The following is a 13,335-nucleotide window of genomic DNA, read 5'->3' on the forward strand; positions in this document are numbered from 1 at the left end:
ATACATGAAGGGGGGAGTTTTTAATATGAAACTTATAAACAGTCTGCAGAAATAAAGGTACCAGATTTAGACCGCATATATTTGTATTCTGATGGACTCCTTAAACATTTCATTCCCCTGAATGTAGTTAAGAAAAAAACACTAGGGAATACTACAGCTAAGATAAAAATATTGCATAGTTCACAGCTTAGCACAGCATGTAGATCTTGATAATAAATATCTAAATAAAATAGCGAAGTTCAATTAGAGATAAAATTTCAACATCAACCTAAGAATTATCCGTATTACTTACCAATGTTATAGTACTACAGCATTTTATACATATATTCAAGAAAACAAATACACAGTAAGTTCTTAAGAAAGAACAGTTAAAGTTAGACTATACATATTTCCATATTTAGTCACCACTTCCCACCAGGGGGACAAACTGGTTATTTCCAATCAATTTGAAGATACAGAAATAATTATCAATTTTACTCACTCCAGGGTATTGGCTGGCATGTGGTGTAAGATTCTTAAAGGCCCATTGGATGTTCTGGTGAGAAGCCAGTTGTCGTGTGAATGCAGGAGACTGTTCACAGCAGAGCCTCAGAATGCCGTAGTAGGCTGGCAGCATCCCACGGTTAAAAAGCACCACATCCTGATCATCATGGTCAGCAAGGATGTAATTGAAGGCAATGTTCTTGGTTACCACTGGGTTCTGAACAATAAGGCGGATATTCTCTGGACAGTCAGCACACACATTGTACCAAAATGAAAGCAAAGCCTGTTTATTGTGATTTGTAGCTATTGCTGGCTCAGAAAGTTTAGGCTGGAAAAGGTTCCACAAATCCATGAAATATGTGGAAAACATCAGCTTCTCAGTTTTGGAAATTAAACAGTAAGTCATAAAGCTAAAATAGGGCACTAGCTTTGTAGTGCCATGAACAGCAGCATCAACATAAAGTTTGGCTCTTGAGAGCAAACCAAGGAGCACGTTGTAGACCTGATGTAGGACTACTGTTGTGTCTGGACTGAGTGGAAGGTCACGGGTTGGGATGTGCAAAGACCTTGTTGACCGGAACATCTGGCGGAATGAATTGCTTGGTATAAGGGACACCAGAAGATAAGCTGCAGCTATAAAATGTAAAACAAAACTGTCAGATCCTTATAAGATATAAAACAGACTGAAGAGCAGTCATTAAACACAAAGCCACTCTTCTCTTTAAAAATCAAAATGATTAAAAATTAAGGGACATGAACATTTCTTAATATCGTTCTGCTCTACCACTGGCCCCAAAGAAAGATCCCAAGGAATGATGAAAACAGACGCCTTCCATTCTGTCATTGTTAACTTTTAAAGTAGTGACAATAACTGCATTAATAGAAACAGTTTTTAACCTTCTTGGTTAGCTTTCCCAAGATACAGAATTTCCCACTTATTTTATCGTTTCATTTCTTCTTAAGAAATAATATGGTTTACCAGGAATAATATAGCATTTGGAGCCAGAAGACCTAGCTAAGGCTGTCTGACATGGTCAGATCATTCGATGTTTTAGCGTCTTACTTTTCTTCTTCTTTACAAAATGATGATAAATTATTTTGTAATGATTTACAGTTAACAGTAGAATGTAAAGTTACAAAAATAGAATGAGACCTTCTATTTTAAAGTTCATTATAATGTAGAAGATTATATATATGCCAACTATAGATCATTAACTTTGGAAAATGTTTAAAAGTCTTCTGGGCTAAATTTGTATTAAATTTTTTTTAATTTGTGTATAGTTGTCATACAATGTTATATTAGTCTCAGGTGTACAACATAGTCATTCAACTTCTCTTTATGTTAGGCTATGCTACCCACAAGTGTAGCTACCATCTGTCACCACACAACACTATTACAGTATCACTGACTATGTTCCCTATGCTGTCTCTTTCATCCCCATGACTTATTCATTCCCTAACTGGACGCTTCTAGGCTGACTCTGAATGCAAAGAAAGCATCCCTCCTTCAACATACCTGAAAAAGGTTATTAAGCATATAATTCTGAGAGGTAAATAACTCATTAGTTGAGTCCCTCTGTAAAAAGTTACTATGTGCAAAGCACTGAGCAAGGTACTTAAAAATATTTTATTTAATCCTTACAATCATCCTGGAGGTAGGTGATGTTACATTGGAAAATCTGAATCTTGGAGAAGCAAAGACCAAGGTCACACAGATAAAGAGGTAGAGCTCAGATTTAGCCTTGGGAAATGATAAGGATGACAATGACAGTAATGATAATGGTCAAACAACAATAATCACAACAACAAGAACTGCTAACATTTCTTGAACATTTATACTATTTAACACCGTTATTTTATGTAGCAAGCACTACTTTTATTATCCTCACTTTCATTCGGACTTAAAACAGTAAGACTATACCCATATTACACATCTAGTGGCAGAGCTGGAATTCAAACCCAAATATACCCGATTCACGAGCTAATGCTCCTAAAAAGTCATCATAGAACCTCCTCACCTCAAGGACTAATGCCTTAGTTTAACTCTTTTCACTATGCCTACTAATTGTTTCCTACTATTCTACCTATAATTTGATAATTTCCAATGTTCTGTCAAAGCAAATAAAGTTAGTTTCTAAGATTAACTGTAACCTGTTTTAAAGATTTATTTCAAATTAAACTTTATGCACAACTTTGTGCACAATATTCCATTTCTACATATTTTTCCCTCTATACGTTGCTCTGGTTAGTCTGTTTTCAGTTAGGCTCAATTTGGTATGTGTTTCAAAAGTTAAAACTTGGCATTTAAGGGTCATTCTGTTCAATTTTTGTTTAAGCTGCTACTGAGACAATTTGTGATTAGCAAAAACTTAGATTAAGTTATATATTTTTATCCCAATATTTTATTATGCAAAATTTTCAAACACAATGAAAGGTTTAAAAAACTTTACTGAAGACCCACTTAAGGGGCGCCTGGGTGGCTCGGTCGGTTAAGCGTCCGACTTCGGCTCAGGTCATGATCTCACGGTCTGTGAGTTCGAGCCCCGCATCAGGGTCTGTGCTGACAGCTCAGAGCCTGGAGCCTATTTCAGATTCTGTGTCTCCCTCTCTCTCTGCCCCTCCCCTGTTCATGCTCTCTCTCTGTCTCAAAAATAAATAAACGTTAAAAAAAAAAAAATTAAAAAAAAGTAAAATAAAATAAAGACCCACTTAAATGCCACAATTAACATTTAGCTTTGCTTTATCATATACCAAACCATCTATTTATTTCTTGAAGAGCTATCTGCTTTTAAATAAAAAGTTCTCCTTGGGAGAAATACACAGCTTTTAAATTATGTTTATCACTGAGAACAGTTAAGAAGGTCAATATGAAAGAACAGACCATTTTGTTAAAAACTGCCTTGCTATGACTGAAGAGTTCCTTTATTTAAGTTCTATGCTAGAGAGAACTTAGGACAAATCTACTTCCATTTCTATATGGCAACTCTTCAACTATTTTAAGACACTTATCATGCCTCCATTTTTCTTCTTTTCTCTAAACATTCTAAAGCATTCCTTAAAATTATTTTGTAAGATTTAACAGTATTTCTCCATAGTTTTTTTTTTTTTTTTTTTTTTTAATTTATTTTTGGGACAGAGAGAGACAGAGCATGAACGGGGGAGGGGCAGAGAGAGGGAGACACAGAATCGGAAACAGGCTCCAGGCTCCGAGCCATCAGCCCAGAGCCTGACGCGGGGCTCAAACTCACGGACCGCGAGATCGTGACGTGGCTGAAGTCGGACGCTCAACCGACTGCGCCACCCAGGCGCCCCCATAGTTTTTCTTCTATACATGTTACTCTAATTCTTATTCCAAGGTTTATTGTTCTATGAAAATATTTTGGCTGTTTTTTCAAGTTACATTATCAAAAGCACTTTTTCATATTACTATAGTCTAAAACTATTACAATTTTTATTTTTTTTAAGTTTATTTATTTTGAGAGAGACAGAGACCGAGTGAGAGAGAGAGAGAGAGAGAGAAAATCCTAGCCCAAGTGGGGCTCAAACTCAACTGTGAGATCATGACCTGTGCCAAAGTTGGACACTTAACAGACTCAGCCACCCAGGCACCCCTAAAACTACTATAATTTTTCAATGATTCATTATAACAATTTATTTCCCAGCTGAACATCCAGTTTTTAATTTTTCACAATTATAACTAATGCTATTTAGGCATCCATACATTAGATGACTTACTTCTATTGGAATCCTTCAAATGATACTACTGAATATAAAAAGGGCAAAGCATTTTGAAGTGTCTTGATACATATTGCTAAATGGCCTTTCATACCGTAATGTTAACTTACTTCACTGCCGTGTATGAGAATACCATATCCTCAGTACTGTCATGAATATTAGGAGTAACCATTTGTTTAAAAAAAAATTTTTTTTTGGTTTAGTGTAAGTTTTTTTTATTGCTTTATGATGAGAAGTCAGGACATGAATGCCACCAACATATATGTCAGCATTTACAAATAACCCATTACTACTGAGTTACATAAGTGGCAGGAAAAATGAGCCTATGAGTACCAATGCCAATCCACGTGTACCCACAAGTTTAAGATGTTTTCCCCAAGTAATCTTTTAATTTTACAATAAGTAGAACAGGAGTGCCAGGGTGGCTCAGTCGGGTAAGCTTCCAACTTTGGCTCAGGTCATGATCTCATGGTTCATGACTTTGGGCCCCACGTCGGGCTCTTTGCCAACAGGTTGGAACCTGGATCCAGCCTGCTTTGGATTCTGTGTCTCCTCTCTCTCTGCTCCTCCCCTGCTCATGCTTTCTCAAAAATAAACATTAAACAAAATTTTAGAGTAGGCAGAAAACACAGTTCCCATATACTCTTTTCCCCCTTTCTCCTATTATTAACATCTATTATTACTATGGTACATTTGTTGTAACTAAGGAACCACTACTTTTAACTAACCTCCATACTTTAGATTTTATTAGTTTTGCCTTAATGTTCTTTTATTTTGGATCTAGGATACATTACATTTAGTTATCATGAATCCTTAAGCTCCTCTTAACTGTGACAGTTTCTCAGGCTCTCCTCGCTTTTCGAAAACCTTGACAGTTTTGAGGATTACTGGGGTCAGGTATTTTTGAATAATGTCCCTCAAATGGAGTCTGTCTCTTGTTTATCACTATTAGACTCAACTTATGGGTTTTTGTAGGGAAGAACACACAGGTAAGGTGCCCTTTACACATCGTATTACATCAAGGATATGAAGGGTACATGCTATCAACACATATCATTGATGTTAACCTTAATCACCTGGCTGAGTTTATGTTTGTCAAATTTCTTCACTTAAAGTTAAACTAACAACCCACCCCCCCACCATCTACTCTTTGAAAGCAAGTCACCAAACTCATACTCAAGGGGTTGGGAGATTAAGCTCCACCTTCTTGAAGGATGTACATAAATTATTTAGGATTCTTCTGTATGGGAGATTTGTCTCCATTTATTTACTTAACTATTTATCAGTACGGATTCAGGGCTATTTATTTTACACTGCTGGTACAATCCAGTGATTTGTTATTTATTTTTTTACCCAAATTGTTCCAGCTTTAGCCACTGGGAATTCTTTCAGGTTGGTCTCGTGTCCCTTTGATATATCCCCATTATTTTGTTTTTTGAATACTTCTTTACTTTCTGGTCTTACAAGATGCTCCAGGCTCATCTTGCAGATTACCTGCCCCAGTCCTAGAATCAGCCATTTCTTCAAAAGGCTATTATTTGTTTTATCAGAGAACAGTGTTTAGAAACAGAGATCTGGGTATTTGATGTGCTTGTTGCTACTGCAATGTCACTGATTCTAGGCCTTTTCAGCAGACAGCTAGGAAATACGATTTTAAATTTAGTGATTAAAGAAATTTAAAAATACTATTCTGGTTTTTGTTTCTTTGAATATTATCAAAAGAGGAAATATTCTATTTAGTTACAAGCAATTTTCTAATCTGTGAAATATCTATTCTTCGTATTTGTCCACCTGTCTTCCAAGATCTTTGTTTGTTCCCTTCCAGGCTGTGTAAAGGATTTATCATTTAACTCCCATAACTTCAGTGAATATTTTCTCTCAGCTTGCTCTATGTTTTTATTATTACTTTACTCTTAGCCTTGAGGTCATAAAATAGGATTTTATGATCCTTTATTCTGTTCACTTAATGCTGATCATCTTTTGTTGTCTATTAAGCAAGGAAACAAAAATGGTAGCAGTGGTTAGGTCACCCAAAACAGGACAGTTTCTTATCCTTAAGACACCAAAAACATTGCAGATATTTGCAAAACATGGTCATAGGTTTCCAAATACTAATGTAACTTTGGCCTTTAAGAACAGTATCTCCAAGAGCCTTTGCTCCATACAACAATGGGCATACTATAGTCACCTTAAAAAACAAACAAAAGCAAAACTTGGAACAAATGGTTCGATAAGTTCTGAATATGTGACTTACAAGTCCTGACTCTAGGATAATTGTGAGCCAAAAGAAACCGCTCGACCCAGTTTTCCATATTCTGCAGGACCCAGCTGTGTGCCAGTTTATTTCGGGGTGTCTGTACTGCCAACCAATCCAGACACTGAGAAGGATTGTATTCAATTACCTACAAATAAAATGACAAGAACGGAATATAAAACCAACTGATTGAACAGTTACTGTTTTACTTACTTTTGGTATATACCATTAAACACTTACAGCCAAGACAGACTTTTGAAAACTAGAGCCTAAAAGAAGTTTCACCCATGTTTTCCTCCACTTTTAAAGCTATGTCTATCATTCAGAAAAATCTGACATTAGTTTACAAAATAAAATTAAAATAACCAAGGGCTCTAACACAGAACCAGGAAAAGAATTCAATGATTTTTAGGTCTTGTTAAATTTATAAACTTAATAATGCTTTTAATTCTATAAAGTTTCTCATCTTTATTTTTCTTATTGCTTGCCTAATCTATTACTGCTCATGAGAATGAAAAATAGTAACTGCTCTGCTAGAGAGATTTTTTTCATGGGAAAAGGAAACCTAGGAATCTAGAGTTGGAAAACTATGGCTTTTGGGCCTTACCCGCTCATTATGTACTGTCTAGATGGTTTTATGCTAAAGTAGCAGTGGAGTGGTTGCAAGCGAGATCACAGGGCCCACAAAGCCTAAAATGTTTACTAACTGACCAGTTAGAGAAAAAGTTTGCTGACCCCTGGTCTAGAGAGTAGGTTTCTTCACGCTCACTAAAAAGAAATTCGGTGACCACAACAGCAACTCTGAAAGAGAGGAAGCTGTTGGTACTTCCTCTACCATTTCTGTCAACTGCTAAAAACACTTGGCTTGTATTTCTAAGATCCTATCACTTCACAGAATCCTTTTTGAGGAGAGGGGAATGAGCACCCTAGATTGGCTAAAGGCTTTTTTCTATGACTCTACAAGAAAGTCTTTAAAGACTTTCTTTAAAGTGAGTGGGAGACTAGACAAGAACTCTTTTTAACCCCAAACCTCCTGACTAAAGCCTTCTTCCCTGGCTTGTGACTTACTTAAACCATTTTGGATTACCTAAGAAGAAACTGGCACTTAATGACCTCATTAGGAAAATAAAATGCTCAGAAAAAGAAATACTAAAATATCTACTGCAAGACTTACTTACCTCCCATATCCTCTGCAGAATGTAAGATGCAAAGGGAGGCATTCCTGGAGGTCCACCAGCAAACTCCATTAGCATAGTCAACAATTTGAAGAAAGGATTGGCTGCCTGTAAGACACATATATACCTGTGCATTTAAATGTATTTGAACCCCTCTGTTTCTGCAGAAAAGAAACACGTAAAACTCTTCTACACATCACATTTAAATCTGTGTTACAAGACCTCAGAACTCCTGCATATAAACTGAACTATCATAAAGCAGCAGGGTCAAACTGGGATACAAAGTCAATTGCAAGGGTACCACATGTAACAGAAAACACATATTCTTCTGGATGTCAATTTGGAAAAAAAGCAAATCAAAACTCATTATTGAGACAAGCTTGGTACTTAGGTTAAAAGTTTCATGTAGCATCCCCTTCATCACTAAGGTGTAATTTACATTAATATTTGACAAGTATGTATCACTAAAGTGGCTGTAACATTGCCATTTTACAAAAATACTTTTATATAATACTATATTACTATATTTTCCACATCTTTTTCATCTATGCCGAGTCCTGGTTGGTCTATTTTTTCCTTAAACACAATTATGATATATGCTTCAAATCAAACTTCAAAGGTTACTATCTAGGTGGCATTCTAGAATGTTAAACTTATATGTAAATTTATATTTAATTGGGAAAATTACATTTATGATAACAAAATACAAAGGGGTAATTCAGTGTATTCAGTTACACACTTAAAACTAAGTTGTGGTGGGGCACGTGGGTGGCTCAGTCATTTAAGTGTCTCTTGATTTTGGCTTAGGTCATGATCTCATGGTTTGTGAGTTTCAGCCCCGCAAAATCTCTCTCTCTCCCCCCAGTCCCCTGCTCGTGCTCTATTAAAATAAATAAACATTTAGAACAAATAAATAAAACTAAGTTATGTTATGGGAGAAACCTTGATATTTTTTCAAGAACAATTAGAAAGGTTTATTTGAAAGCACTAGTAGTCTTAAAAACATGAATTAGCTAATGTGTACATACCTCAGGAGTCAACTTTGCTATTGATGTGAAAAGCATAGACACAATCTAAAACAGAAAAAGAAGGATTTCAGAACATTCTTTTAAAAATTACCAAAAAACTTTAAGACTGTATCTCAGCACTTACATGTTCTGCAAGTCGATTATTGTATCGACAGAGGCTGAAAATCAGATTACAAGTTTGTCTTATATTGATGCCATCACGAATATGTTGAAACAAGAAGGGGAATCCCTGTTAAAAGTAAAAGTTGTTCATTTAAGAACCATTATTATTTGTGCGATTATCAAATCCTCTAATATAGAAAGTATTACCTTTCCTCCTGTTAATGCTGCCATGTCAGTCTGTGATAATGTCAAATGCCTGAAAGGAAACATTAGTGGAAATAAGTTTTTCTTCCCTCTGTGCTACGTTACAGCTGTTTGCATCATGACATGCATCAAAACTGCCAATTCAATTACAACTGTACCAAACCACTAACACAAAATGACTTTTGAACCTTCTGCTAGCTAAACTTACTTGCTTGACATCTCTTAGACAATTTTTCAAGATACCAGAATTGTGGAAGCCCAAATCTACTTTATTTCACATTTAATTAACGCTATATTTTTGTGTATTATAAACACTAGAATGGGTCTTAGTTTTTTTTTTTACATGAGATCCTTTAAAACAAAATGAACTTATAAGAAATACTAAAGAGTTTTCAGTTACCAGTTTATAATTTCTGTAATAACTTATAGAACATTTCAGACACATAGGAAAACAGTAAGATAGTGGAAGTATCCCGTTACTCAGCTTCAAATTACTAATTCATGACCAGGCTTGTTTCATTTGTACCTCTCACTCACTCAATACGGACTATTCTAAAGCAATTCCAGGTATTTTACCATTTAATCCAAAAACTTCAGTATATATTTCTAACAGAAAAATTTAAAACATCCATACTACCATTACTCACACTTAAAATAAATCCACAATTCTTTACTATCATACAATATCCAGTGTATGATTACCTCAAGTTTCTAAAAAAATTTTTAATATTTAATCTGTTTGAATCAAGATCCACATAAAGTCCTCTGTTCCAAGTGGTTCAAATGTCTTTTAAGTATCTTAGAGACTACTGGTTTCCCCTCCAATTTTATTTTTATCTTGCAATTTATGAACTGAAGAAAGTAGGTGGTTCGTCTTGAAGAATATCCCACATTTCCATTTTGTTCACTGTATCCTTGGGGTGTTGCTTTAACATGTTCCTCTGACGCCGTATTTCCTGTAAACTGGTAGTTTAGATCTAGAGACTTGATCATATCTAGGTTTGATCTTTTTAATCAAGCATGCTTTATAGGAGATGGTATTGACTTTCATCAGGAGGCACACAATGAAAGGCTGTCTTTTTGTAGCATTTTCAGTCAATGATGATCATTTCCTAGATCCATTACTTCATTCAGGTTGCAAAATACAGACATACTAATTCCAGCATTACTTGCTCATTTATTAGCTCAAATACCTCCAAGACAGCAAACTTCCTCTCATTTACCCACTGGTTGCCATGAGGGATAATTCTTGCTGATAAGATAAATGCTTGATATCATTCCTTTATTAATAAGTTTCCAAAATTATGATTTGGTTTCCTACTATACTCCAAAGGTTACAAGTATTTTGTTTGTTAATTTTTAGGCACCATTACAAACTCATGGATTTAAACATCTGTGATGCATTTTACATTTTTGTCCACTTGTAATTATTCTTATATTACTGATACTTGGGTTATCCAATCTATAACCAGTAGAAATATCCTTAAATTGGTTGAGTCCTTTTAACATAAATAATCTCAGTAGTCTCTGATGGTCTCTGCTTTGCAAAACGACCCATTTCTTTCTTGCCCAAGACCTGGAATTGGCCTTTTTTTTTTTTTCAAGGAATCCTGATTTTTTTACCACAGGAAATGATATCTGGAGACTATAATCCAGATGCCAGTGGCACACATGGATTCTGGGTTGGGCAAGATTTCTAAGCCCTTTCAGAAAATCGGAGTATATAAAACATTTTTTGTTTGCTTAAGACAAAATACACCATAAACTCTACTGATCTTCCCAAATTCAAATTTAGTTTTAAAGAACTTACATAAAAAACCTAAAATATTCTATCTCTATTTCTTCCTTCTTTTGCTGAAAATCTTCGTTTCGAATGACATTGACAATTACTATTTGCTTTATTCTATAATATACGTTTGTTTCAGAATAATAATCACAATTACATTATTAACAATATACTTAGTAAAACAGTTTAGGATAATTTTACAATTCTTTTTGTCTTTCATGTACAACTAGGAATTTACAGTTAATGTGCTCTAAAGTCATTTTAATGAATTCCTCTCCAATGACTATGCCACCAGGTCAATATATAGTTCATTTATTTCAGTCTGCTTTTGGTTTTTAGGGATTGCATTTTATTAATTCACTTATATAAAACATTTACATGATTACAAGTTAAATCTAAAAAAAAAACAACAACATATATTCATAGAAGTCAAGCTTTCATTTCTGTCCTTTCTAGTCTGTTTTCCCCTCCCCCAACCACAGGAACCTACTTTTTTTTTCTTAATTTAGACTTCGATTTTAAAAAATACAGTAAATTCTTGTTATTGTAGTACTTATGTTCTATAAAGTGCTGCAAACATTGAATTAGTGATTATTTAATCATTGCTCATAAGGGAAATACAAGGCTGGCTCTTGTGAGCCTCTGGTCACAACATTTTCTTCAACCAATCAATACGTTACCTTGTTTTATGTGTGTTTCTATTTAAAGATACTTTAATATATGTTGTTCATTAGCAGTGAAGTCACAGCAAATAATACTATAACTGATACCTGAATGAAGCTTGTCTAATGTGCATTTTCTCTTTAAGGCACATTACGGACTTAATGGGCTTAGAAACACTAGATAGCACTTAGCACTATATATGGGGGCAATTTTAAATACCAAGCCACTAAAAAAGCACAAATGTGACGAACATGGCATAAACCATGAAAAAGATATTTGTTTACAACATGAGAAGTGAAACAGGAAGGCACAGTGTCATCATGTTTGACCTTGGCTACAAAAATATGTGTCAGGTAACTAATTTTTTGCCACTCTGCACATGTACATCTGCAGCCCACAAAAAATGACTGTAAAAGCGCCATGAGTACTTATTTTGGGATTGCAATAAATCCTAGCAAGTAGGCAGATTTGGAAACAGGAGCTCCACAATGAGGAATAATGGAAATTGGGTGTACATGCTCTCAATCTCTCTCCCCCCACTCTCCCCTTATAGCCTCCCCTTTCTTAAAAAGTACCATACTATACACAGTTTTCTCCACCGTGCTTTTTTCACTTAGTAATATTTATCCTAAACACCTCTCCATGGTAGTACAGATAATTTCCCATGCTTTTTTTTCTTCAGCAATAGAGTATTCTACTGAGTGGATGCCGGCTTTTGTCAACTAATCCCCTTTTGGTGGATATTTCCAGTCTTCTGCTGTTATAAACTAACTACTTCAATAAATATCACTGTACATACATCTTTCTGTATTTGGGGCACACATTTCTGGAAGTAGCATTGCTAGGTCAAAGGATGAACGCACATGTAATTTTGCTAAATATTTTACTGTATATTTCTTCAACGTATATTTCTAACATGACTCAGTGAAAGTAAGAGTTTGATACAAAAGATTGAAATACTTATGCCACAAGAGTTGATAAATAGTGGTGTTATTTAAAAGGAATTATGTAACAAAAGCTAGTAGTGGTAAAACAAGTATGTAGAAGGAATAAAATCAAACATGCTTTAAGCATTTTGAATGTTGAAACATTTCACCTTTCTGAGCGAGATTGTTCAACCAACAGAGCAACTAAAGCTATCATTTTTTCCAGGGCAGCCGGCCTGTACTTTTCTTCCGCCAGAGAGAGAATATCTTCTTCCTCCTCCTCTTCTTCCCCTTCTTCCTCTGATAATACTTCAACTTGAGGCTAGAACAGAACAAAATGTTAGAACTAATATGTTAATACTGAATTATCCAGAGAGAAAATAACTTGAATCTTTTACAAAACTACCCTATGTAAATGGTGGCAGGAGCATGTATTAAAGAACAACCACACAAAGGCCTAACCTTAACTTTTAAGAGTCTAAACAACATTCAGGACAACTTTAGACACAGCAGGCAGAACTGTAAAGAACAATGATTCTCAACACCGTGACTATTTACACCTCACCTACGGGGATAAATCTTTTAACAATTTCTTTTTTCTTACAGGCAAGTCCCTTGGAAGATAAATCAAGATCAACTTTTATATGAGTATGATAAAACAGCATTTCCTATTTAATAAAAATGCCAGTTACACAAATTAATAGTGTTCAGATAATCCAAATAGTAAGTCTTCCAAAGAGATATGCACTTGGGCTTTGAAATGCAAGAGGCTGAAGACATTTTATGATTTAAAAAGCAAAAGAAAAGCAGTCTGAACAGGTCACAATATAGGCAGGAATTAGGTAGTAAAAGCCCATATTCTGAGAAGCATTACTGTATAATGGTTTAACAGTTTAGCTCAGGAGTCTGACCAAAGATCAAAGCCCAATTCACTGTGGTCTAAAACAAGTTAACTTCTTTAAGCCTCAAGTTCCTGATC

At 35.1% G+C, this 13,335-nt stretch overlaps 1 protein-coding gene across 9 annotated transcripts in view; it reads right to left on the minus strand.

Moving 5' to 3' along the window:
* USP34 (ubiquitin specific peptidase 34) overlaps positions 1 to 13,335 on the minus strand; it is a 251,154-nt gene that overhangs the window by 20,555 nt on the left and 217,264 nt on the right. For all 9 annotated transcript variants that reach the window (XM_043603460.1, XM_043603458.1, XM_043603461.1 and 6 more), the window contains 7 exons: positions 12,527 to 12,678; positions 8,985 to 9,033; positions 8,800 to 8,904; positions 8,676 to 8,720; positions 7,651 to 7,755; positions 6,473 to 6,620; positions 482 to 1,116 (listed from right to left, as the gene is read on the minus strand). In XM_043603460.1, coding sequence (XP_043459395.1) covers positions 482 to 1,116; positions 6,473 to 6,620; positions 7,651 to 7,755; positions 8,676 to 8,720; positions 8,800 to 8,904; positions 8,985 to 9,033; positions 12,527 to 12,678 — 1,239 coding nt within the window. The remainder of the gene's footprint in view (positions 1 to 481; positions 1,117 to 6,472; positions 6,621 to 7,650; positions 7,756 to 8,675; positions 8,721 to 8,799; positions 8,905 to 8,984; positions 9,034 to 12,526; positions 12,679 to 13,335) is intronic.

Source organism: Prionailurus bengalensis, chromosome A3 (genome assembly GCF_016509475.1).
Source record: "Prionailurus bengalensis isolate Pbe53 chromosome A3, Fcat_Pben_1.1_paternal_pri, whole genome shotgun sequence".
NCBI lineage: Eukaryota > Metazoa > Chordata > Mammalia > Carnivora > Felidae > Prionailurus > Prionailurus bengalensis.